We start from the raw sequence: 27,898 nt of genomic DNA, 5'->3' as shown, positions 1-27,898 counted from the left end.
TATCTGATGTGTGAGATATTTCAGGGCGAGGACCACAAGTCATCCTCCTTATAAAATTATAGAAGCGTTGGAGAAATGGTGAAAGCTGAAGCCTTTTATTAAAAAGAAAACAGAGGAAATTTTATGGGCGATTCAAGTCCAACCCTGCTAAAACTCAATCTAAATAATATTGACGGTACACACTCTGGGAACACTTTTACAATCAGCTTTTCATTCAACTTCTCATTGTAAACAGGATAAATGCTTTACCATACAACTGCTTCACTGGCTTCGCTGTACGATTTCAACATTTAAAATCAATTCTGCTCTTCCAAACTAAGAAGCACCTCTCAAAGCTTAAGGGCCACACATCCGGTCCTTCACTAAACTCTGTCAAAATCAATTCATATATGTAGATCATTCAAGTAAATGAAACAATATTTCGGACCATTTAACAAGAATAGCCCCGGCACTGAAGAAACAGCAAAAACTATACATCTTGATTTAACTCAACACTATTTATTTATTTTTTATTTCACCTTTACTAACTGAAAATCCTACCATCTTTCAGTATAACTCTGTCTCAGTCTCTAATACATTCTATCACAAACCCTCTCCTTTCTACCCTCTTCCTCCTCTACAGTCTCCTCTATGAGATGGTCTCCTCTAGGATGAACTCTATGGTGTGTGGTACATCCTGTCCCTCTACCACAGTCACCGAGGGGATCTCATGTCCCTCCATGATGGCTGACAGGGAGGGGACAGAGATGGCCTGACCACCCAAGAACACCACCTGGGAGGACCCAGCCTGCCCAGAGAACATAGCCCCAGAGGAGTGCTCTGAGACGGGCACAGCCGGCACCATCACCCCCTCTGTGGTTCCATCCGCCTGGACCAGCAGAATGGTCTGCACCGCCGACTCCCCCTCGCCACCTGACCCCGTCCCTGTAGACAAGAGCACCCTCGCCCCTTCCACCTCTGCGTCGTTGGCCGTGGTTCCACCCGTTCCGTCGTCGTGGAGACGGATGTGTTTGTCGAGGTTGGAGCGTGAGCGGAAGGCTGAGGGGCAGTGGTGGCAGGTGTAGGGCGTCTCTCCGCTGTGGATGCGGGCGTGCTCAGTAAGACGGCCGGCCACACTGAAGGCTTTACCACACACCCAGCAGCAGAAGGGCCGCAGGCCGCTGTGGATACGCTCATGGTCCTTGAGGTGGGGCAGCTGGCGGAAACGCTTCCCACACGTAGAACACTGAGAGAGGAGGAGGAGGAGGGGACATGTGGGGGAGAGACAGGGCAGAGAGTGGGAGGAGGGGAAAGAGTGCAGAAAGGGGAAGAGGAGAGAGTGAAGAGAGGCAGAGAGTGAACGGAAAGAAAGAGGGAGGAGAAGTTGAAGAGGAGGAAGAAGAGTGGAGGGGAGAAGGATGGGTAGGATCGGAAAACATAACGAGAGAACAAGGACAAGAGGAGAAGAGCGGATATTAAAATTCATAGATTTCATATCTTGAAAACTTGTGAAAAAATATTTTCTGAAACACTTCTCCAAATTTGTAGACACAGCACTTCTGGCTGAAGAGGCAGGAGAATAGGAGGGGTAGAAAAACAATGTGTGAGAAGAGAGAGAGCGAGAGAGATCTAGGGAGGGCAGAGGACAATGGTAGGTAGAGATAAAGAACAGAAAGAGGGACACAGGGGACAGAACAGAACAAAAAGAAGCTGACAGAACAGAGCTGCACTACTACTGAAGGACATTCATCTTTTCCACACAGCAGTGTTACCTGCCTGTCTGCCAGACTGAATGACCACAGAGACAACACCTACCATTAGTAGAACCAGAGGGAATCGGCAGGGACATTCTCACCAATACCTTTACAGCTTTGATTACATTGTTATTGAACTATAGAAGCCTGGGGCTGTTCTGCCACAAATTGTGCCACAGTGAGCAGAGAGGCCGGTTGCTCCTGTGTTTAGGGCCTTCCTGCCTTTCCGTGCAGTGCCCAGTGGTGCTGGGTCCCAGAATAGTAACACAGAGGGGAGATGGCAGGTTCTAACTCAGCCCCACTCATTAATCATAGGAAGTGTAGAGGGAGGGAGGACACCAGCGGGCATAATACACTGGGGTGACCACAACCACAGCTTGTATTTTTTTTTATAGATGAGATGATTAGATGAGTTTATTAGTATTAGTATACATATTTACAACTGGAACAATGATACATTTCCATTGGGGGTGGGGCAGGGTGAATGTCCATTGGGGGAGCAGCAGGGGGGAAGTGAGAAGTGAATGAAACAATAATAAAAGTAACCACAGGCAGAACCACGACCAAAGTCTTGTCCAGACGGCCTTTTCTGCTTCTGCTAAAAAATGTGACAATCTAATTGATCCCTTGTAGTAGACTGTGTTTTAAATCACTTCAGAACAAGACACACCATAACGAACGTCAGTCGTGCACAGTAGATAACCCACCACGCACACACACACAAACAATCAATCATCTCCACCTCCCCACCCCCTTACCTCGAAGGGCCTCTCATCGGTGTGGATCCTCATGTGGACGTTGAAGGTGGAGGTGTAGGCAAAGTCCTTCCCACAGATCTGGCAGTGGAACCTCTTGGAGCCGCGGCCCTTCCCCAGAGTCCCCTGGCAGTGGGCCACAATGTGCTCCCCCAGGGCAGAGCTGGAGGCGAAGCGCCGTCTGCAGGGGGACAGAGGGCAGCGCAGGGGGGTCTGACCTGTATGGGACAGCCGATGGAGGTCCAGACCCTCCTGGGTCATACAGCAATGACCACACATATCACACTCCACCTGGATGGCCGGAGAGAGGGAGGGACACATGTATTGGGAATAACTAGTGAAGCATAGATGAAAGGATCCTACTATTACAGTATCCATGTCTATAAGGTACAGTATCTGTAGAGTAAGATTCTACTATTACAGTATCCATGTCTATAAGGTACAGTATCTGTAGAGTAAGATTCTACTATTACAGTCTCTATGTCTATAAGGTACAGTATCTGTAGAGTAAGATTCTACTATTACAGTCTCCATGTCTATAAGGTACAGTATCTGTAGAGTAAGATTCTACTATTACAGTATCCATGTCTATAAGGTACAGTATCTGTAGAGTAAGATTCTACTATTACAGTATTCATGTCTATAAGGTACAGTATCTGTAGAGTAAGATTCTACTATTACAGTATCCATGTCTATAAGGTACAGTATCTGTAGAGTAAGATTCTACTATTACAGTCTCCATGTCTATAAGGTACAGTATCTGTAGAGTAAGATTCTACTATTACAGTATCCATGTCTATAAGGTACAGTATCTGTAGAGTAAGATTCTACTATTACAGTATCCATGTCTATAAGGTACAGTATCTGTAGAGTAAGATTCTACTATTACAGTCTCCATGTCTATAAGGTACAGTATCTGTAGAGTAAGATTCTACTATTACAGTATCTATGTCTATAAGGTACAGTATCTGTAGAGTAAGATCCTACTATTACAGTATCCATGTCTATAAGGTACAGTATCTGTAGAGTAAGATCCTACTATTACAGTATCTATGTCTATAAGGTACAGTATCTGTAGAGTAAGATCCTACTATTACAGTATCTATGTCTATACAGTGCCTTCACATATTCACACCCCTTGACTTTTTCCACATTTTGTTGTGTTACAAAGTGGAATTAAAATGGATATAATTGCATTTTTTTTGTCAACGATCTACACTAAATACTCTGTCAAAGTGGAAGAAACATTTGAACATTTGTAAAAAATAAAAATAAAATAAAAATATGAAAAACGAATATATCTTGATTAGATAAGTATTCAACCCCCTGAGTCAATACATGTTAGAACCACTTTTGGCAGCGATTACAGCTTTGAGTCTTTCTGGGTAAGTCTCGAAGACTTTTCCACACTTGGATTGTGCAGCATTTGCCCATTATTCTTTTCAAAATTATTCAAGCTCTGTCAAATTGGTTGTTGATCATTGCTAGACAACCATTTTCAGGTTTTGCCATAGATCTTCAAGCAGATTTAAGTCAAAACTAACTCAGCCACTCAGGAATATTCACTTCTTGGTAAGCAACTCCAGTGTAGATTTGGCCTTGTGTTTTAAGGTTACTGTCTTGCTGAAAGATGAATGAATCTCCCAGTGTCTGGTGGAAAGCAGACTGAACTAGGGCTGGGCATGAATAATTGATGTCAAAACGCCATCTTTAACCAAAGATCAATATTTTTTCAAATACTGTAAAACTATTTGGTCAAACTTTTGTCTTGAAACAACGTCAATTTGCTTTGACTGTTCTATGTGTACATGTGCATTTGCACAGTGGCGACCCGTCATTCAGGGCAGGTGGGGCAGAGCCTGTTGAGCTATAAAAATAAATTGGTTTGTTTTTTGTTGCCTGTTTTGCATGTTATGTTTGCATTAACACGTGAAAATACAGAGCCTAGGGGTCGGTACTCTTCTCCAGTTGCACCGTGATTGGCTCAGTGTTCTGTCACTCATGGGGACACCACGTCAAGGCAAAATCTACAGGGAGGGCTTGAAAGATCAAGCCCCCTTGGGTGCTGCCTTAGATTTACATTAAAAAGTACCCATCCGGCCTCCCGGGTGGCGCAGTGGTCTAGGGCACTGCATCGCAGTGCTAGCTGCGCCACCAGAGTCTCTGGGTTCGCGCCCAGGCTCTGTCGCAGCCGGCCGCGACCGGGAGGTCCGTGGGGCGACGCACAATTGGCATAGCGTCGTCCGGGTTAGGGAGGGTTTGGCCGGTAGGGATATCCTTGTCTCATCGCGCTCCAGCGACTCCTGTGGCGGGCCGGGCGCAGTGCGCGCTAACCAAGGGGGCCAGGTACACGGTGTTTCCTCCGACACATTGGTGCGGCTGGCTTCCGGGTTGGAGGCGCGCTGTGTTAAGAAGCAGTGCGGCTTGGTTGGGTTGTGCTTCGGAGGACGCATGGCTTTCGACCTTCGTCTCTCCCGAGCCCGTACGGGAGTTGTAGCGATGAGACAAGATAGTAATCACTAGCGATTGGATACCACGAAAATTGGGGAAAAAATGGGATAAAATTTATTAAAAAATTAAATAAAATAAAAAAAGTACCCATCCAAGGCTCAAAGTCATTGGCCACAGATAAAATTACGTCAAATCACGTTATATGACTGATCATGTCAACATCATACTTTCAAAATCTTAGCTAGCAAGCTAGACAAGCAGTTATCGTCATCAATCACGTCAACCATTTAATGGCAAATCTAATTCAATCATTGTCATATGAAGAGAAATTATAGATAAAACGTATCGGTGTCATCGGCCATTGGACGTAAACATTACACAACAAGTTGGAAATCACAAATTCAACAATGAATGGTTTGGACGGAATCAGTGGCTAACTGCAAGCGTTGCAAAGCAATCCCTATTTTGCTTCCCCTGCAGGCTATTCCGTGGAGAGGGTGTGTGGTCCAAGTCTGAGTTTAAGGGTCTCTTTCCCAAGCTTAAAAGGATAAACATTCACACGCAACACTATAAGCCAGAAAAGGTTGGAAAAATTGGCCATGCTGTCAAGCCAGCATGACTTCTGCCGCTTTGAACGGAACTGGGAAATCTCAGACTTCATGAGTTCAAGACAATTGGGAACTCTGAAAAAATGTGCTCCGACTGGGAAAATACGCTTTGAACGGTCAACCAAATCGGAATTCCAAGTCGGGAACTTGGGCTTCTTCCTTCTAGAGCTCCGACCTGAAGATCACTGACGTCATGATTCAACCTTGTTCCCAGTTGTCTTGAAAGCACCATTAATCCAGAGAATGCCAGACTTTGATGACAAAGTTTCATGACAAAACTTGCCCACAAGAAGGATCGCCATGCCACCTTCCTATTCAAGTGAGCACAGCACAACGGAGTGCTGCAAAAATCTCTTGCATGCTGCTGCATATATGATGTAATATGCCTGGGAGATATGTATACTGAAGCTAAGAAAGTAATACTAAGTGTATGCTGTGTAGTAAGCTGTTGGTATCCCATATGCCTCACCCTAATAATTTAGTCCCTTTCCCCCTCATAACGTTGCCTAATGTTCTGACTTGGTGTTGAAATGTCATCATCGAATATTGTAAGAGCTTTCATCGGCAGGGCTTGAAAACTATTACGGACTACAAAGGGAAACCCAGCCGCGAGCTGCCCAGTGACGCGAGCCTACCAGACAAGCTAAATGCCTTTTATGCAAGCAACACTGAAGCATGCATGAGAGCACCAGCTGTTCTGGACGACTGTGTGATAATGCTCTCGGTAGCAGATGTGTGCAAGACCTTTAAACAGGTCAACATTCACAAAGCCGCAGGGCCAGACGGATTACCAGGGCGTGTACTCAAAGCATGCGCGTACCAACTGGCAAGTGTCTTCACTGACATTTTCAACCACTCCCTGACTGAGTCTGTAATACCTACATGTTTCAAGCAGACCACCATAGTCCCTGTACCCAAGAAAGCGAAGGTAACCTGCCTAAATGATTACCGCCCCATAGCACTCACGTCGGTAGCCATAAAGTGCTTTAAATAGGCTGGTCATGGCTCAGATCAACAGCATCCTCCCGGATACCCTAGACCCACTCCAATTCACATACCACCCCAACAGATCCACAGATGACACAATCTCAATCACACTCCACACTGCCCTTTCCCACCTGGACAACACCTATGTTACTTATAATTACTTAAAAATCATACAATGTGATTTTCTGGATTTTTAGATTCCGTCTCTCACAGTTGAAGTGTACCTATGATAAAAATTACAGACCTCTACATGCTTTGTAAGTAGGAAAACCTGCAAAATCGGCAGTGCATCAAATACTTGTTCTCCCCACTGTATATATATATATATATAAACACACACACACACACACACACACACACACACACACACACACACACACACACACACACACACACACACACACACACACACACACAGAAACGCATACATACATACACAGTTGAAGTCGGAAGTATGCATACAGTTGAAGTCGGAAGTTTACATACACCTTAGCCAAATACATTTCAAATAAGTTTCACAATTCCTAACATTTAATCGTATTAAAAATTCCCTGTCTAAGGTCAGTTAGGATCACCAATTAATTTTAAAAATGTGAAATGTCAGAATAATAGTTGAGAGAATGATCTATTTCATTTTTAATTTCTTTCATCACATTCCCAGTGGGTCAGAAGTTAACATACTAATTGAGTGTATTTGGTAGCATTGCTTTTAAATTGTTTAACTTGGGTCAAACGTTTCAGGTAGCCTTCCACAAGCATCCCACAATAAGTTGGGTGAATTTTGCCCCATTCCTCCTGACAGAGCTGGTGTAACTGAGTCAGGTGTGTAGGCCTCCTTGCTCGCACACGCTTTTTCAGTTCTGCCCACACATTTTCTATAGGGTTGAGGTCAGGGCTTTGTGATGTCCACTCCAATACCTTGACTTTGTTGTCCTTAAGCCATTTTGCCACAACTTTGGAAGTATGTGTGGGGTCATTGTCCATATGGAAGACCCATTTGCGACCAAGCTTTAACTTCCTGACTGATGTCTTGAGACGTTGCTTCAATATATCCACATAATTTCCCCCCTCATGATGCCATCTATTTTGTGAAGTGCACCAGTCCCTCCTGCAGCAAAGCACCCCCACAACATGATGCTGCCACCCCCGTGCTTCACGGTTGGGATGGTGTTCTTCAGCTTGCAAGCCTCCCCCTTTTTCCTCCAAACATAACGATGGTCATTATGACCAAACAGTTCTATTAATGTTTCATCAGAGCAGTGAACATTTCTCCAAAAAGCAGGATCTTTGTCCCCATGTGTAGTTGCAAACCGTAGTCTGGCTTTTTTATAGCGGTTTTGGAGCAGTGGCTTCTTCCTTGCTGAGCGGCCTTTCAGGTTATGTCGATATAGGACTCGTTTTACTGTGGATATAGATACTTTTGTACCTGTTTCCTCCAGCATCTTCCTTTGCTGTTGTTCTGGGATTGATTTGCACTTTTTGCACCAAAGTACGTTCATCTCTAGGAGACAGAACGTGTCTCCTTCCTGAGCGGTATGACGGCTGCATGGTCCCATGGTGTTTATACTTGTGTACTATTGTTTGTACAGATGAATGTGGTACCTTCAGGCATTTTGAAATTGCTCCCAAGGATGAACCAGACTTGTGGAGGTCTACAAATGTTTTTCTGAGGTCTTTTGATTTTCCTATGATTTCAAGCAAAGAGGCACTGAGTTTGAAGGTAGGCCTTGAAGGTACACCTCCAATTGACTCAAATGATGTCAATTAGTCCATCAGAAGCTTCTAAAACCATGACATAATTTTCTGGAATTTTCCAAGCTGTTTCAAGGCACAGTCAACTTAGTGTATGTAAACTTCTGACCCACTGGAATTGTAATACAGTGAATTATAAGTGAAATAATCTGTCTGTAAACAATTGTTGGACAAATTACTTGTGTCATGCACAAAGTAGATGTCCTAACCGACTTGCCAAAACTATAGTTTGTTAACAAGAAATTTGTGGAGTGGTTGAAAAAACGAGTTTCAATGACTCCAACCTAAGTGTATGTAAACTTCTGACTTCAACTGTGTGTATATATATATATATAAGGCAATTCAGCCATTTGGATTTGTTATCTGTAATGGTTATGATACAATAGGCCTTACATAACGCGCAACCCAAATGGCCAAATTGTTATAAAAGTAATATTTATCGAACAAAAATAACATTTATTGTGTAAATGGGAGTCTCGTGAATGCAAACATTAAGATTATTAAGGTAAGCGATTAATTTTATTGTTTTTCTGACTTTCGTGACCATGCTTATTTGGGGCTAGCTGTTCTAGCATTGATTGATACACTCACTGTTGGCATATTGATAAACGCACACATTTACTGGAGTACTTGAACAGTCAAAAAAAAGTTGAAATGCCCATCCCTAGACTGAACCAGGTTTTCCTCTAGGATTTTGCCTGTGCTTTGCTACAGTATATTCCGTTTATTTTTTTTATTCTGAAAAACTCCCCAGTCATTACGATTACAAGCAAAACCATAACATGATGCAGCCACCACTATGCTTTAAAATATGGAGAGTGGTACTCAGTAATGTGTTGCATTGGATTTGCCCCAAATATAAAACGTAGTTTTCAGGACAAAAAGTTAATTGCTTTGCCACATTTTTTTCAGTATTACTTTACCTCCTTGTTGCAAATCGGATGCATGTTTTGGAATCTTTTTATTCTGTACAGGGGTCCTTCTTTTCACTCTGTCAATTAGGTTAGTATTGTAGAATAAATAAAATGTTGTTGATCAGTTCTCCTATCACAGTCATTAAACTCTGTAACTGTTTTAAAGTCACAATTGAACTCATGGTGAAATCTCTGAGCAGTTTCCTTCCTCTCTGGCAACTGAGTTCGGAAAGACACCTGAACAAATTCTTATTCACAATGACGGCATACCGTGGAACAGTGGGTTAACTGCCTTGTTCAAGGGCAGAACGACAGATTTTTACCTTGTCAGCTCGGGGATTCGATCCAACAACCTTTCGGGTTCCTGGCCCAACTGTCTAACCATTAGGCTACCTGCCACCCCAATTGATACACCATCCAAAGTGTAATTAATAACTTCACTATGCTCAAAGGGATATTCAGTGTTGTTTTTTTTCATTTTTTACCCATCTACCAATAGGTGCCCTTCTTTGCAATGCATTGGAAAACCTCTCTGGTATTTGTGGTTGAATTTGTGGTTGAAATGTACTGCTCGACTGAGGGACCTTACAGAGAAGTCCTTGAAACTTATGTAACCTGTTAAGCACATTTTTACACCTGAACTTATTTAGGGGTTGAATACTTATTGACTCAAGACATTTCAGATTTTCATTTGTAATGAATTTGTTAAAATGTCAAAACACATACAGTATTTCCACTTTGATATTATGGTTATTGAGTGTAGGCCAGTGACAAAAAATGTCAAATGTAATATATTTTAACAAAGCTAAATGTGCGAAAAGTCAAGGGGTGTGAATACTTTCTGAAGGCAGTATAAGGTATAACTAGTTAAGAGTAGGATCCTACTATTACAGTAGCCATGTATATTTAAGCAATAAGGCACGAAGAGGTGTGGTATACGGCCAATACACCATGGCTACGGACTGTTCTTATGCAGGACGCATCGCGGAGTGCCTGGACACAGCCCTTAGCCGTGGTATATTGGCCATATACCACAAACCCCAGTGGTACCTTATTGCTATTATAAACTGGTTACCAACGTAATTAGAGCAGTAAAAATAAATGTTTTGTCATACCTGTGGTATACGGTCTGATATACCACAGCTGTCAGCCAATCAGCATTCAAACCACCCAGTTTATAAAAGGTATTATAAACTGGGTGGTTCAAGCCCTGAATGCTGATTGGCTGACAGCCGTGGTATATCAGAGGGTATGACAAAACATTTATTTTTACTGCTCTAATTACATTGGTAACCAGTTTATAATAGCAATAAGGCACCTCGGGGGTTTGTGATATATTGCAATCCGTCGTGCCTAACAGCCCTTAGCAATGGTATTATGGCCATATACCACACCCCCCCCGGGCCTTATTGCTTCAATTATACAACGGATGGGTCTTATCCTGAATGCTGACAGGTTAAAACCACATTCCAGCCGGAGTCTATTCTACAAGTTACCACCGGCTAAATCTATGATACTATTCCAGTAGCCATGTAAGGTACAACTAGAGTAGAGTAGGATCCTACTATTACAGTAGCCATATATATTAGAGGTCGACCGATTACAATCGGCATGGCCGAATAATTAGGGCCGATTTCAAGTTTTCATAACAATAGGTAATCGGCATTTTTGGATGCCGATTATGGCCGATTACATTGCATTCCACGAGGAAACTGCGTGGCAGGCTGACCACCTGTTACACGAGTGCAGCAAGGAGCCACGGTAAGTTGCTAGCTAGCATTAAGCTTATCTTATAAAAAACAATCTTCACATAATCACTAGTTAACTACACATAGTTGATGATATTACTAGGTTCCAAGTACCAAGTCATGTTTTGCAGAGGGGTCAAATACTTATTTCCCTCATTAAAATGCAAATCAATTTATAACATTTTTGACATGCGGTTTCCTGGATTTTGTTGTTGTTATTCTGTCTCTCACTGTTCAAATAAACCTACCATTAAAATTATAGACTGATCATTTCTTTGTCAGTGGGCAAACGTACAAAATCAGCAGGGGATCAAATACTTTTCCCCCCTCACTGTATATAAGGTATTATACTATTACAGTAGCCATATATAAACTCAGCAAAAAAATAAACGTCCTCTCACTGTCAACAGCGTTTATTTTCAGCAAATTTAACATGTGTAAATATTTGTATGAACATCAGATTCAATCAAAAGTATCAGTCAGTATCTGGTGTGGCCACCAGCTGCATTAAGTACTGCACTGCATCTCCTATTCGTGAACTGCACTAGATTTGCCAGTTCTTGCTGTGAAGTGTTACCGCACTCTTCCACCAAGGCACCTGCACGTTCCCGGACATTTCTGGGGGGAATGGCCCTAGCCCTCACCCTCCGATCCAACAGGTCCCAGACGTGCTCAATGGTATTGAGATCTGGGCTCTTCGCTGGTCATGGCAGAACACTGACATTCCTGTCTTGCAGGAAATCACACACAGAATGAGCAGTATGGCTGGTGGCATTGTCATGCTGGAGGGCCATGTCAGGATGAGCCTGCAGGAAGGGTACCACATGAGGGAGGAGGATTTCTTCCCTGTAACGCACAGCGTTGAGACTGCCTGCAATGACAACAAGCTCAGTCCGATGATGCTGTGACACACCGCCCCAGACCATGACGGACCCTCCACCTCCAAATCGATCCCGCTCCAGAATACAGGCCTCGGTGTAACGCTCATTCCTTCGACGATAAACGCGAATCCGACCATCACCCCTGGTGAGACAAAACCGCGACTCGTCAGTAAAGAGCACTATTTGCCTACAAGCCCTCAGTCCAGCCTCTCTCAGCCTATTGCGGACAGTCTGAGCACTGACGGAGGGATTGTGCGTTCCTGGTGTAACTCGAGCAGTTGTGGTTGCCATCCTGTACCTGTCCCGCAGGTGTGATGTTCGGATGTACCGATCCTGTGCAGGTGTTGTTACACGTGGTCTGCCACTGCGAGGACGATCAGCTGTCTGTCCTGTCTCCCTGTAGCGCTGTCTTAGGCGTCTCACAGTACAGACATTGCAATTTATTGCCCTGGCCACATCTGTAGTCCTCATGCCTCCTTGCAGCATGCCTAAGGCACGTTCACACAGATGAGCAGGGACCCTGGGCATCTTTCTTTTGGTGTTTTTCAGAGTCAGTAGAAAGGACTCTTTAGTGTCCTAAGTTATCATAACTGTGACCTTAATTGCCTACCGTCTGTAAGCTGTTAGTGTCTTCATGACCGTTCCACAGGTGCATGTTCATTAATTGTTTATGGTTCATTGAACAAGCATGGAAAACAGTGTTTAAACCCTTTACAATGAAGATCTGTGAAGTTATTTGGATTTTTACGAATTATCTTTGAAAGACAGGGACCTGAAAAAGGGACGTTTCTTTTTTTGCTGAGTTTATAAGGTATTCTACTATTACAGTAGCCATTTATATAAGGAATAACTAGTATAGAGTAGGCGGCCAGTGTACCTGTCCCATGGAGCGTCCCCGTCCCTGTCCACGGCCGCGGCCCACAGTCTTGTCCTCCACTGAGCTGGTACAGCGCTGCAGATGGATGTCCAACACTGACTGGTTCAAGAACTGGGAGGAACAGTGGGGGCACAACACTGGCTCCTTATCTGGGGAGATGGGGTGGGCAGAATGAGTTAATTACTTACTAAATTAGTGTTTATCACATTCCAAACAGTGTTTCGAGAGTGTACATGAAATCAATTGAAATACACTAAACATGGAAAGGACAGGGATGTATGGATTGAGTGGGTATTTAGACAGTCACAGGCCCTGGTCACAGGCCCCTCCTGTCACTACCCACCAAAACACACACTGGGTTCACACTGGGTTACAGGGTATTCTATCTGTATTGTCATCACTCAGTATAGGCTACAGTATGTGGCTTAAGGTAACTTATTTATAGACACACAGACACATGCACTACTGTTGACAGTCTGGATATTGGTAAACACACTCAGGCTCTCTGTCTGCTTCTGTGAAGCTAAAGGAGCAAAAGAAGAGGAGAAAACGAGAGAAGATGCTGAGCTTTGATATTTCCCCATCTTAGCCGCCGGCATCTACAGTTACCACGGCAACTCCAACCCAGCGGAATCCTCCCTCTCGGCTGGAGCGTTCACCAGTCTCCCCTGAGGAGCTCTCTGTTGAAACATTTAATAAGGATCCTCTCCATCAATAGAGCATTAACTAATAATCAATGGATCAATTCCAACCAATCACATCTCTCTCTCTCTCTGAGGTGCACTTATCTCTGACCCCACTGCACCGATGCTGTCAGCGGCAGCCATGTTGACTTGACGCCAGACCTGATTAAGATCAGCAGATATTTTTACCCATTAATTGGTGGCGTCGATTCGATAGACCAGAATTGGAGAATCCCCCATCATCTTTTAAATCCCCAGTTTGGGAACATTTAGGCTTCCCAGTGGATTACAGGGGTGATGGATAGAGTTGTGGATAAAACGGTAACACTAAGTCGCCACGCTCAACGAGAATAGCCTATGTAGCTAACAACACTTCAAATATGTTGACACATTTACAGCAACACCACCAGTGGGCCCCAGTATACCAGAGTAAGATGGAAACGCAAAGAAACTACACAACATCGTCTTCCCTCTGCATTCAAGTAGCCCTTGGCAGCTGATTCTGAACAAGCCAAATAAATTACAAGAGCGATAAGTAGGCTATGTTTATACTTTTTACAGTCTGGTTTAGAGCAGCGGGTATGTGCCCATTCCCGGTGGTTTAGAATAGGGCTTTTTAGCACCTTGTGAAAGTGCTCAAGTCACGTTACGAACTTCGCTGTTGCACCCATTTCAGCAAACAGGTAGTACCCGCTCTACATGGGCAAACCAAAGTCGAAGATTTCAATGAATTGGCCAATGCACCGTGTTGCGCTTATAGTGACAGCCCATCACATTACCCCGGAGTGGGAGATGTACGGTGCTTCAGACACGACCCCTTTATTTCAGTCCACATCTGGCACTGAAGGAGGCAATGACATGGTGTGTTCATAACCAAGTGGGAAGTGACATACAACTGGGAATAATCCACTTGAACGGCACTCACAGGTAATTACTAGTGGGAAACTGGTCTATTATCCTGAGCATCCACTTCTCCCACCATGGTGACCTCTGACGTCACCTACTATAGGAAATGACCTCTATAACAGCATTTTCGGCAGTTAAATGCAACAACAAAACATTATTTATAAAAAGCAAACTATTGTGTGTGTTTTTTTTTTACTATAATTTGTTTACAAGCATTATAGCTCTACTTTTAGTTTATGGTTGACACAGCTTGTTGGCCATTAGCCAATCCGCGTTTCTCAACGAGTTCAACTCACATTGAACGCATCCAACTGGTATTTACGACTTCACATCTGGCGAAGTCCCACCTCCTACATGGTTACAAACGCAGCATCTGAGTGGAAACTTGAGGCCCAACATAACAATCTGGTCACAATAGACAATGCAAAGAACATTGTGAATGGCATCTTGTGAATTGTGAATGGCATCTCATTTTCCTTCCGAATGGTGACCCCAAAACTGCATGGGTTTGGTGAACCATTAAACCCCTAATTACTACTAAGGCGCAGGGATTACTTCTGCATACTTAACATGGAAATCAGCTCCATCATTAGCAGCTTCACTAATTCACGGCCCACACATACACTAGTGCACACTACATATTTGATTTATTTGATTTAACCTTTATTTAACCATGAAGGCCTCATTGAGATTATAAATCTCTTTTTCAAGAGCGTCCTGGCCAAGATAGGCAGCACCAAGTCATTACACAATTACAGACAGACAACATGAAAGACTACAGATAATCTAGTAAAAAAAAATCATAAAACAGCAAAATAAAAACATTGACAGGTTAGGGAATCAGCCTCAAAATCCTTCAGCAATGATTTAAAAACACCAATCGGGACAAGTTCTTCCAGTTTAAAAGTATTTTGTAAGGCGTTCCAACCCAATGGCGCAAAGTACATAAAAGCCCTTTTACCAAATTCAGTTTGGACATTTGGAACAGTTAGCAGGATAAAGTCCTGCGAACGGAGAGTACTCACCACATTTCTGAACAATAAAAATTGCCAAATAAAATGGTAGTAAACCCAAAATGGCTTTGTAAATAAAAGTATACCAGTGACTGAGCCTACGAGTGACTAGAGAAGGCCAGCCAACCCTGGTATATAAAGTGCAGTGGTGACAAAGGGTTTTGCAGTTTAAAATAAATCTCAATGCTCCATGGTAAAGGTTGTCAATTGATCTCAAACACTGAGCGGAAGCATTCATATATAAAATATCCCCATAGTCTAGTATAGGCATAAATGTAGCTGATAGTAGCCTCCTTCTGGCTTCAAAAGAAAAACAGGCCTTATTCCTAAAATAAAATCCCAACTTCAGTTTACATTTTCTTGTAAATTGTTGAATATGCAATTTAAAAGAGAGGCCGTTATCAATTAATTCCAAGATATTTATGAGGTTACAGTCTTAATCTCATTGCCCTGACAGGTAGTAATAGGTAGTAATAATTCTTGCTTTAGAAAACACCATTAGTTTAGTTATGTCAGTATTGAGGATAATCTTCAATTGACACAAGGTATGTTGAACAGTATAAAAAGCAGTTTGCAAGTTCTGGAAAGCTTTTGTGTGAGATGACAACAATAAATAACAGTATCATCAGCATAAAAGTGAAGTTGTGCATTTTGCACATTTCTGTCTAAATTATTTATATAAAATAGTGAATACGTGGGGACCAAGTACAGAGCCCTGGGGTACACCATTACAGACAGACAATTTAACAGACATGAGCCAATCAAATTGAGTGCACTGAGTTCTATCAGACAGATAGTTAGCAAACCATGCAACTGCATGCTCCGAAAGACCTACGCTCGACAATCTCTGCCTCGGTATAACAATCACTACTGTCCTTATAATCTAATTCATTATGATCTAAAAGGCAAAACTGATCCTAGATCAGCACTCCTACTCAGACGCTTTATGGATACGGGCACTGGTCTCTCTTTCTCATCCAGTGCTTATCAGACACACAGGGCAGCTGAGAGGAGAGGGGAGGACCTACCTTGGTGAATGAGGGAGTGCAGGTCCAGCTCCTTCCTGCGTTTGAAGGCCTCTCCACAGACAGAGCAGGGGAACGGGTGGCTGGTGTGGAGCAGTCTGATGGACAGAACACAATGAACGGAAGAGAAAAGGGAAAGAAGTGTAAACAACAACTAATGTTAATAATACACTTCTGAATAAATTACTACAGAAAAATAATACAAATGTTTTGGGGGGTTTTTCAGAGCAGAAATGAGAGGGATAAAAACAAAAAGCAATAAAAAACGAGGGCTATAATACAGTACTGCAATGAGCAATATGTTTTTCTTGGAAGCTGAGAAAGAAATAAAGCTGTGAGGAAAAGGGACAAAAGGAGCACCACCATCATCAACACTATGGGCAGCAGCTCACTGGTACTAATAACACTGTAGTGTGTCATTTGTAGATGCATGTAAGCCACGCTTCAAGGGCCCACTGTAATCCTCATCCACACAGAGGAGGAATAACACACACAACCACATGCTGGCTATCACCTTAGTGTCACAGTATTAGGATTACCTCCAGACCTGAGTGCTTAACTGTGTTGTTAAGCCTTTTAAGGTTCAATACGGAGTCATTAGGTGTGTCATATAATACAATGGCTGCAGATAAATGGGTATTTTCAGTGTGTGATGAGATATGAGAGCCTATGTTTATCCATTCCATAATGGCAGGATATAGCCCGGGGGAAGGAGAGGAAGGAGAACCCCTGGGATGTATTTAACTGGCTGGATCAGTGTTGTGTTTGATCACTACTGCAGTGTTTCCAAGCCCTGGTCCTCCAGTACCCCCAACAGTACACAGCTTCGTTGTAGCCCTTGACAAACACACCTTATTCAACTCTTTGAAGGCTTGATGATTAGTTGACAAGTTGAATCAGGTGTGTTTGTCCAGGGCTACAATAAAAATGTGTACTGTTGGGGGTACTGGAGGACCAGGGTTGGGAAACACTGCAGTAGTGGATATCAGGGTGGTGGAAGAGTTCACCTAAACACATTGCTTCAGCAGTGGAGGTATTCAACTCTTAACTACAGTCCTGCAGTGTCAAGGTTTTATTCTAGCCCAGCATTAAAACCCTCAGATTCCACTAATCATCCCTGGCTAGCAGGTGTTTTAGTGCTCGCCACTAGCCAATGCATTACAAGCAGCTGAGTCAATGTCCTTGGCAACGATAATGTTCGTCACACTGTTCTAGATGGTCTGTGTGGGCATCAGGCCAGATAAAGAAATAATGATTATGAACTGCTGAAAAATACATTGTGTTCTACGTATAATTCATGACTGATGATAGTGGATTTGTAAAGTACTTAACCCCATCGTTTAATATTAGATGGTAAACATAGTGTGTGCTGTGGACCACTTACAGCCCTATATAAACTGTCTGGTCGATCATCCCTCTACACAGGGCTGACAATAGGAATCAATATTTTAGGCCAAGATGACCCTGAGAATTAAAGCTTCAGTCCAGGTCGTCTCTACACCCCCCAGTGTTCGCTAATGAGAGGGGGTGTAGGGATACGGACTGTACCCGGCAGAGACGCTGGGACTTCCTGCTTCGCCCCAACTACACATTGACATGCAGTTCAAGGGTAACGTTCCATTCACTCCATGATCACGCCCTCCTATTGATCCCCGGATCATTTCTCCTGCCTCACCTCCTCCCTCCCCGCATCCCCCACCTCTAGTTCCTCAGCCTGTCTGTCTCCATCGCTTTCTCGTCCTACCCTTTATTGTTATCTTAATTTACCGCCGCCCGCCTGTCAATCATCGCTGGCGAGGGCTCAAGGGCACTGAGGCATCTCTGTCTCTATGTTAACAACTCTGTCTAAATCCCCTCACTGTGTAGGAACAGGGTCCGGCCTGTGTAGGAACAGGGTCCGGTGTGTAGGAACAGGGTCCGGTGTGTAGGAACAGGGTCCGGTGTGTAGGAACAGGGTCCGGCCTGTGTAGGAACAGGGTCCGGTGTGTAGGAACAGGGTCCGGCCTGTTGGTCCTGTGTGTAGGAACAGGGTCCGGCCTGTGTAGGAACAGGGTCCGGTGTGTAGGAACAGGGTCCGGTGTGTAGGAACAGGGTCCGGCCTGTGTAGGAACAGGGTCCGGCATGTGTAGGAACAGGGTCCGGCCTGTTGGTCCTGTGTGTAGGAACAGGGTCCGGCCTGTGTAGGAACAGGGTCCGGCCTGTGTAGGAACTGGGTCCGGCCTGTGTAGGAACTGGGTCCGGCCTGTGTAGGAACAGGGTCCGGCCTGTGTAGGAACAGGGTCCGGCCTGTGTAGGAACAGGGTCCGGCCTGTTGGTCCTGTGTGTAGGAACAGGGTCCGGCCTGTTGGTCCTGTGTGTAGGAACAGGGTCCGGCCTGTGTAGGAACAGGGTCCGGTGTGTAGGAACAGGGTCCGGCCTGTGTAGGAACAGGGTCCGGCCTGTGTAGGAACAGGGTCCGGCCTGTTGGTCCTGTGTGTAGGAACAGGGTCCGGCCTGTGTAGGAACAGGGTCCGGCCTGTGTAGGAACTGGGTCCGGCCTGTGTAGGAACTGGGTCCGGCCTGTGTAGGAACTGGGTCCGGCCTGTGTAGGAACAGGGTCTGGCCTGTGTAGGAACTGGGTCCGGCCTGTGTAGGAACAGGGTCTGGCCTGTGTAGGAACAGGGTCTGGCCTGTGTTTGGGTTATGTGTAGCACATCTCCTGTTCTCAGTCCAGTCTTATGCTCTACTGTCACTGTAAATACAGTACCGTCGTGTGTTTGTTTCTCCCTGTAAAACAAGCAGGGTCCAATCAAGGTAACTTACACATTGAAATGCGTCCCCTGTGGTCTAATCTAGTTCTGTGAAACAGGCCTTTGGGGTTGATTTCAATCTGTACATTTAATTGAGTCACAGCCCAGTCACACCCGTACCTGTGCTCCTGCAGCTGTTGGTCAGTCTGGAAGCGAGCAGTGCAGTTGGGACAGGCGAACAGCTGGCTTTCTCCATCCTCCCCCTCTGGTGTCCTCTTCTGCAGGAATGTCATTGACACAGCACAACATCAGGGGAGAGAACTAACAGCCTGTCTCAATGTTAACGTAGAGACAAATAGCATTCCTGAATTTCTCCGATCCTAGAGAGCCTCAGTGTGTAAAGATATTTGTTCCAGCCCAGCATCAACACAACTGATTGGGCTGGAGCAAAACCCTGTTCACGCTGTGGCTCTCCAGGACTGTCTGTGGTGTGTTCAGAGATGTTCTCAGGGGATTGTAAGACATTCTAAAAACAATCAGGTAATCCAAGGCTGTGTCCCAAATGGCTCCGCATTCCCTACATATTGAACTACTTTTGACCAGAGCCCGATGGGGACCCGATGGGCCCTGGTCAAAAGTAGTGCGCCACATAGGGAATAGTGTACTATAGGGTGCAGTGACTCCCCCCGTGCCTGACCTTCCATCGGGACCTGCGGCGGCGGGATTTGGGCTGGCTGTGGGTGAGGCCGTGCCTCTTCAAGACGCCCGGCTGGGAGAAGCGTTTGCCACACACGGAGCAGGGGAAAGGTTTGGTGCCCATGTGGGTCAGGCTGTGGCGCAGCAGGTTGGGAGAGGACGCAAACGACTTCTGACACACCTGAATTAACCAAGAAGAAGAACGAGGATGAATTTGATTGACAGAAGCCCAGTACAACATAGCTATTTCACATAGCACAAGAGCACTAAGATTGTCACATAGATTAAACAGAAAAATAAACATTAAGTATATAATAGGAAGCTACTCCTAACTAACTCCTGCTACTTGTTGATACACAACTAGTTTCAGTCATTAACATCAATATTTCACAGCATTTTCAATAGAACACATGTCCAGTCTAGCAGTACCTTGCAGGTGAAGAGCTTCTCTCCGGTGTGGCTGAAGACGTGAGCGCGGAGGAACCCCCTGCGTGTGAAGGTCTGGCCACAGTGGGGGCAGACGTGGGGGAGAGGGGTGCGTGACCAGTCCTGCATCAGCTTGGCTGGAGGAGGGAGGTTGGTGTCTGGTTGTTCCCCCACTACAGTCTTCTCATCCTGCTCTTCCTTAAGGATGACTGGATTCACCTCTTTACCTTGGTCTTTGTTCTCTGCCCAATGAGGAGAGAGCATGGTCAGAAACTAGCGACGTTCTGTCAAAATAACCTTAAACAATAGTGAAACTTAGCAATATTCAGTATGGATTGGAATCAGTTATGATTCCAGGCACCCTTACAGCAGAGTTAAGTCTTCCCATTGAGTTGAACCCAGCTGCCATTGGGTTGAACCCAGCTGCCATTGGGTTGAACCTACCTTTGAGATCGTTGATGCTGCGTATCCTGATAGCAGGTATTTTTGCCGGTGAGCCTGACGCAGCACTGGACGCGGCAGGGGGGGACAGCATCCTCTTGGGGGCGCGGGGGCTTCCCTGGGGGGCCGCGGCTGCTCCTGCCCCAGTCCCTGGTTCCCCACGGTGCTGGCGTCGGTGGTAAAGGTACTGGGTGGTGTTCATGAAGCTCTGGTTACACTGGGAACAGTGGTGGAGGGGCTCGTTCAGGCCGTGCTTGTCCCTACGGTGGGCACTGAGCTCTGGCTCTTTACTGAAGCTGGCTCCACACTGGGCACACAGGAAACTCTGGCCCTGGACCACCTTGGGCACCTGAACCAGAGCACAGGTAGAGACAGTGGAAGTAGAGGGGGTTCCATCCTGGTTCTGCTCCTCAGTTCCATTGTTCTGGGAATCCACCACCCCCACAGTCTCCTCTTTAGACTCTTCCACCATCTCTTCCACCACCTCTTGCTGCAGTGTTACTATTTTGTAATACTGGAAATCTGCATCCTGCATCTGTCCTCCCTGGGCCTGGGTTTGTGTGACCCCCTCCTTGCCTTTCTCCTTGTGCTGCTTGCGGTGGTAGAGGAAGAGAGTGGTGTTGAGGAAGCTCTCCCCACACACGGTGCAGTGGTGCAGGGCTTCCTTGAGGCCATGCTGGGCCTTACGGTGGGTCACCAGCTCAGACACCATGCCAAAGCTGGAGCCACAGTCCACACACAGCAGGCTGGACGGGGGCTTGAGCTTCTTGGCTGCCTTCATCCTGTAGTAGTAAGACGTCTGCTCCTCCCCAGGGTTATCGGCTGGGGGGTCCTGGGAGGGAACGGGGTCTGGGGGGTCCTGGGAGAGAGCGGGGTCTGGGGGGTCCTGGGAGGGAGCACTGTCTTGGGGGTCCTGGGAGGGAGCGCGGTCTGGGGGGTCCTGGGAGGGAGCGGGGTCTGGGGGGTCCTGGGAGGGAGCGGGGTCGGGGATGGACTGGCTGTCTGCTGCAGACTGGGCCTCTGTAGATGAATGAGCTGCCTGAGCCTGGATCTCAGAGGCTTTAGATCCATTGGATTCCCCTACGCTCTCTGTTTCTGGTTCTTCCTCTCCTCCTTCCTGCCCTCTGTTGGTTGTGTTTGGCAGATACATGTGATCCAGGTTGGCTGATGTGTCCTCTGCACTCATCCCATCCTCCTCTTTCTCTGCTGGCAGCTCAGACTTCACTACATCCTGCTGTTGCTGGGTTTGTTGTGCCCTCTCCTGAGTCCTTACTCTCCCTCTACCCCTTCCTCTCCCTCTACCCCTTCCTCTCCCTCTACCCCTTCCTCTCCCTCTACCCCTTCCTCTGCCCCCTCCTCCTTCTTGGTCATCCAGTGAGTTTGGTTCATACAGTTCATCTGGACCCAGGTCCACCTCCACTTCAGCCTGACCCTGCTTCCCCCCTCCCTCTGGGGCCAGTTCTGATCCATATCCAGAGCCGGTCTCTTCTGGTCCTGGTTGTGGTTGGGTGGGTCCTGCCTTGGTCTGCAGACACTGACCATGTTTGCGGTGCTGCTGCCAAAGGATCAGAGAGTGGAACAGGGCGTCACAGTCGCCACACTGGTACAGGATCTTAGGCGTGTCTCCTGAGGAGGGCTTCTTTGGGCTAGCCATGGCCAGACCTGGTGCACCAGAGCTGAGCAGCAGAGACGAGAAACTGGCCTTGGTCTGAGGGGCAGGCGATGGAGCAATGGGCTCGGTATACACCTGTTGCTGGAGAGAGAGAAAGAAAAAGAGAATGTGAGAAAAGAAGACAAAACAGAAGCTGACCAGTCTGGACAATAATGAGTGAACGAAAACGTCAATATGTTTTGGTGTCAAATTGAAAGAACTCGTTTCCATGGCAGTACTGGATAGCAATACCATCACAGACAACCAGGTATCTTAGCAGTTATAGGGTTGGGCCAGTAACAGAAATGTCGCTGGTTTGAATACCCGAGCCGACAAGGTAAAAAGACTAATTTGGGTGCCATACTACTATGGCTGACCCTGTAAAAGAACACATTTCTCTGGACCTACGTGGTGTGTGACAATATTTTTGTTGTTGAAAAAGTCCATAGTCAATTGAAACAGGAACAGTGTTTTTGTCAGGCAGATGAGGGATGACAATAGAGGAATATAGTAATAGAATATTCAGAGGACAGAGGGGTCAATGAGAGCAGACAGAGCAGTCTTTAGATCAACAGAGCCGGGGAGGGAGGGTTTCTCTGAGGGGAGGGGAAGGACTGAGGGGCAGGGCGATGATAAATATCACAGGCCTATCAGTTGAGTTCAGAGGGTCAGTCCGTGGCGTTTGAGAACTGTTCGTTGATCCATTAGGATAAGAACCATCAAGGTTAATGATGTGTTCCTTCAGGAGTGTCTTCATTCAAGCAGAGGCACCACTGTGGCTCATTCTGTTATTAGTAGCCTAGACTGAGTACTACCAGCTTGTTTCTGCTTTTGGCAATTTGTTGGAGTCATTGTTAGAATTGAAGAATGCAGAAACATATTTAGTATCATATGTAGAAACAGACTCCTATTATGGATATATTTAAATCTCCATAGTCTTAGTAAATATTTTTTGGTTGCTTGTTTTGATTCCGCAAACAAACTAAATCACTATTACAATACATTTCAGTCATGTCTGATTTATTTAGTTTCATAATAAGTACGCACAACTCAGCGTTTTAGCTCAGTAAGGAAGCTGAGTTATAAAACCAGACTATGTAACTTGAACTGCCGCTGACACTGTTCTTATCCAACGTGGCAAAAACAATTACGGCGGACCGCCCGGAGCTCTTGAAATAGTGTCATGTATGTGTGTATTAATATGTTCTTGATGAGAGAGCATTTTCAATGTGAAGCTGGTGGTTGAGTCACTGTCTCCTAGAAGGACTTGAGACAGGAAACTGTGTCTACATCCCAAATAGCATCCTATTCCTTATAGTTCTCTACTTTTGACCAGGGCCCATAGGCCTGTTTGGTCAGTCAGCCTGGCTAGTGTGTAGAGGCCTGTACCATAATTAATTGATTTAATTAACGATTCCAGAACTGGACTTCAACTCGGGAAGTGCACTAAAATATTACACATGGGTCAACATGTAATTAAAGTAACTGAGGGAGCACACCCCTTTGCTGAAGTTTATTTTTAATAACACTTAATTTTTTCTTTCTTGGTAAGCAAGATGGGTAATAGGAATGTCATTAAATACATATTACAAAGTGGTTCTACCAGGGTGTTCATTTTCCATCTTCCTTTGTAATGCTAAAAAGCAAAGCTTCTAACTTCCTACTAGGCCTCTTCCATGGCATTACAGTTCTCTGGATCTGAACAAGTCAAGTTAAAAAACGTTTGGTATAATAGCAGCCTACATTCATTTGAAATGTAAACACCCCGTTTTATAGCAATGTCGCCTTTAATGTTACACAGAAATTCTGATAATCTAGCTAATGAAGTCTGAATGGTAGTAATAAGGCAGCTGACGGCAGAGCAGGGGCCAGAATGCCATAAGGCACTTAGGTTTTTAGTGTTTCCACAGCTGATTCATCTGTGAGGAGGCCAATGAGCCATCCATCAGGAGGAGGGGTGGAGCTGACTGATTCATCTTTCACGCTCCTTTTCTCTCCCCACTGGCAACTCAAGATGCAATCTACCTGTCACTCATGACACCACGCTTTATGGTTCTGAGCTTGAGGAGACCGTCACCATGGGAGGCTGGGGACACGTTTCGGAGAGCGACGCTGGTAAACGTCCCTCACGGTCGACGGCTCACCGTTTTAAACCTCTGAGCATACTGTAGCTGTCATTACGAGGTAGCGATACAGTGAGAACAAGGACAGTGTCACTCCCTCAAATTACATAGTAACAGAAAAAGTATCTGTACATTGGAATATTATAATTCAATATTTGATGTAGAAAGTAATGTCATCTGTCATATTTTTCTTTTATGTATATTATTTGTTTGTTTGTATACGGTGGTTTTTGAAATATGTGTTCTTGCCCAACTTGAATATTGTATTGTCTATTTTTATCCCCCCAAAATAAACAAAAAACAAGGACAGTGCTGGTCATCTAATTTCCTATTATGACTCAAAGAAAATGGAATGGAATGTTCTCACTCTCATGAACTTTCAAACATGCAGATATTCTGTAGGACTTCTTTGTAGAACTGCCACTTAACGCAGTAGAACATTTGGATGAACTGTATCTCAAAGGAATACGTCTCAGTGAACTGAAAATTCCTAGTTATGCATGTCTTAACGGAGGATCTAATTCATTTTGTACTGGGTAGAATGCAGTGCAGTTTTGTAGGCTACAGTGCTTATCAGAGTCCAAAACATGTACGCGTCTGCACAGCAGTGTTCTAGAGTATTGGACCGTTGGCTTTCATTTTTGAATTCTCAGCGCGGCTCAAGCTATTTTTCAACCATCACCACATTCAAACTGGAGCCGCATTGGTTGGGAATTTTGAAGGAGCGTGGTCGGGTTGTGCCTCCCCCACGGCTCTGCGCGTGTGGACTCTGAATTAAGCTTCAGCCTCACAAGGCTCTCCAATTCACATGGGAAGCCTTGAGCACAACAATGGCAACACTATGAAATGTATACACTACTGCATTAATAAAGTGTAATATAACAATAACAATAATATATGCCATTTAGCAGACGCTTTTATCCAGAACCATTTAGCCTAGATGTGCAAAAGATGAGACGTTTAATAAAAAGTTATTGTTTATCAATGTTCTAGACCTAGCCTATTTAGTTTAAATGTCCATGGAGTTTGAAGCTTCCACTATTACCTGAGTCTGTAGGAAGGGGATGGAGACGGGGGTGGGGGCCCCACTCCCCACGTTCTCTGTGGTGCAGGTCAGCTGGTGGGCCAGCACCTCCTCCAGGGTGTCAAACTCTTGGTAGCAGGGGAAGCACATGTACACAGCGGCACTATCCATCGCCATACCTGCCACAGGGAGAGAGAGGAGATCTAGACCAAAACAGTGCATTACTGATCATATTCAATTCAGGTTGGGTGGTCTGTTTTATGTCTGCAAGCAACACATGCAGTCAATTATTAGCCTACAATATAACCTAACTAATATGTTTTTAACATAACCTAAATGTAGCCTATCCCCCCACCATACACAGAGCTGATGCATACAAATATCATAATATTTAATTGTAGACCGATTGAGAATGTGTTGCATTACCCAATGTATAAATGCTTGGAAGTCCTCATTTAAAATGGGAACGATGTAAAAAGGTTTGATTGAGGTCATGTTGTAAACATTGCCCTCTACTTATGAAAATTAGTATCTTCATGTGTGCCTGGGCTTTGGTCAGACAGGAGAGTTGAACTTTCAGACAAAATGGCAGTAGGTAATTGTTATTTTGTCCACGGTTGGTGCTCCTAAAGGTAGAGAATGTGTGTATATGTAACAAAAGCAGTAAAAACAAAAAATTATATTTTTGTCCCCCGAAGAGGGTGGATGGGTTAATAAAAAATACACTACGTGACCACACTACTGCCCTTTTCGTCCTCATGCTAGCTAGCAGTAGCCACCGCAGCCAATTTGGAATGGCAGTGTCATTCAGTGGACATGCCATTCCATAATGGCTGCGGTGACTACTGCTATCTAGCATGAGCACGAAAGGGACGGTTTTCCTGGAAAACTAACATAATTCCTATCTTCTCGATGGAGCAGTGTGAATAAATGTAAAATTTGGAGTAAAGTAGCATATCCCATCCCTGCATTGAGGTACGTTTTCCGACCCATAACTTGTGCTGGCTCCACAGTGTCTTCATGTAACCATGATTGCGTTCTGACCCCAGTGCAGCTGTGTAAACAAGTGTAATGGTAGAGTATCTTCTGGCAATAATAATATATTCCACAATGGTACGTGATTAGGTCCTGATTGTAGGCTACTATACAGCCTTATAATTTCCCCAACAGAACTAGAGAATAACATGCAACACAATACGACAAACAGCTAATACCATTTAGTGGAATTGTGTACTGACATTAAAGTACTGCACATTGCAATACGTTCACAGTAACTTGTGCCATTACAGTACAAGTTAGTGAATGGCGCCAAATTAATGCCAAAGGTGATCCAGACAAATCCCGGAGGTCAGCAATTTAGCTGTTTGCTATCTTGTTATAGGGCGGCTGACTCGCTGGTGGCACTGGGAAGTTTAGATTGGGTTTAACTAGCTTAACCAACTAACGTTACTGGTTAGCTGCATGTTTGTAGGAAGATAAATAACATTAGCCTATTATGTATTGACTGACAGCCAGCTAACGTTAGCTGCTAGCTAGCATTTCCGCGAACAAACAATGCAAGCAACGTTATGCTATATTACCACGATTAATATCACCTTAAACTGTTTGAGCTTTATCAATACAAGTCAGTTGTCAGGTTAGCTAAACTAATTCACCACTATCTGCCAGCAGTCGCTCTAAAGATATTTTATGTGCTTTGTAAAAACGACGAAGAAGGGTGGCATTCACTTCTTCGGTGGTGTAATGGCGGCTGCCGATTCGATGTATACGTTGGATGTCTCCCCCCGTTGAGACTCCGTGAAAACATAAATCAGTCCCTGAAATGTTGTCCTGGCTGAAGTCACATTCCATCCATAAAAAAACAAAGTCAGATAATTACAAAATAACTCACCGAAAACTGAAGCCGTTATCTCTTGAGGAAACAAGTTGTGTTATTGTTCCAACATGTTAACAAGGCTTGAGCGGATTGGCTGTCTGCTCTCTCGTACGCCGTACACCAATAGCATTCGGCTACACTACACAAAAGAGCGCACTTAGCGTATGACTTTGGTGCAACATGATGGCTGTCTAAAGTCCCAAACAGGGCACTTCAATTGTTGTTGTTCTGTTTATCAACTCGGGTTTCAATAGTTTTTGTAGCAAATACGATAGAACATGCAACTTTCATTTAAAATTAAATGTTTTATTGTCACATACACTATATATATGCAGTGAAATGCTTGCAGTCAGTATAATACGGCGCCCCTGGAGCAAATTAGGGTTAAGTGCCTTGCTCAAGTGCACACATCGACAGATTTTTCACCATGTGTATTCGAACCAACGCTCTAACTGCTAAGCTACTTGCTGACCTACCCAATTAGTTTGACCTTTTTTTTTATGTAAACATCTTCTTGGAAGTTGAGCTGTAATCACAACATGATCATGATGCAGTTTATGGCTTTGTGCTATTCATTCATAAAACCTCTGAAAGTCTTG

At 44.7% G+C, this 27,898-nt stretch overlaps 1 protein-coding gene across 3 annotated transcripts; it reads right to left on the bottom strand.

Annotated features, from left to right (window-relative positions):
* Positions 1-79: 79 nt before the first annotated feature.
* znf574 (zinc finger protein 574) lies at positions 80-27,442 on the bottom strand. 3 transcript variants are annotated; one of them, XM_071396747.1, is made up of 10 exons: positions 27,315-27,442; positions 25,445-25,602; positions 20,629-22,378; positions 20,188-20,426; positions 19,760-19,939; positions 19,243-19,340; positions 16,337-16,431; positions 12,707-12,855; positions 2,492-2,779; positions 80-1,225 (listed from the first exon to the last, which is right to left on the bottom strand). In XM_071396747.1, the coding sequence occupies exons 2-10, from the start codon at positions 25,598-25,600 to the stop codon at positions 629-631; spliced, it is 3,552 nt and encodes a 1,183-aa protein (XP_071252848.1). In that variant the 5' UTR covers positions 25,601-25,602; positions 27,315-27,442; the 3' UTR covers positions 80-628. The 3 variants fall into 3 exon arrangements, with proteins under 3 accessions (XP_071252848.1, XP_071252847.1, XP_071252846.1); XM_071396746.1 differs by having other exon boundaries at positions 25,445-25,626; positions 27,315-27,433; XM_071396745.1 differs by having other exon boundaries at positions 25,445-25,647; positions 27,315-27,409.
* Between the last annotated feature and the right edge of the window lie 456 nt (positions 27,443-27,898).

This window comes from Salvelinus alpinus, chromosome 4 (genome assembly GCF_045679555.1).
Source record: "Salvelinus alpinus chromosome 4, SLU_Salpinus.1, whole genome shotgun sequence".
Classification (NCBI taxonomy): Eukaryota; Metazoa; Chordata; class Actinopteri; order Salmoniformes; family Salmonidae; genus Salvelinus; species Salvelinus alpinus.
Note: the sequence above shows the minus strand (reverse complement) of the source record. Positions and strands in the feature narration are given on the sequence as shown.

Excerpts from the sequence above, each read along its gene's own strand:
- znf574 (XM_071396745.1), bottom strand. The coding sequence starts at position 25,645 with ATGCACTGTTTTGGTCTAGATCTCCTCTCTCTCCCTGTGGCAGGTATG. Across the intron at positions 22,379-25,444 it reads TCCCCTTCCTACAGACTCAG|CAACAGGTGTATACCGAGCC; the intron begins GTAATAGTGGAA and ends CTCTCTCTCCAG. Across the intron at positions 16,432-19,242 it reads CAACAGCTGCAGGAGCACAG|ACTGCTCCACACCAGCCACC; the intron begins GTACGGGTGTGA and ends TCTGTCCATCAG.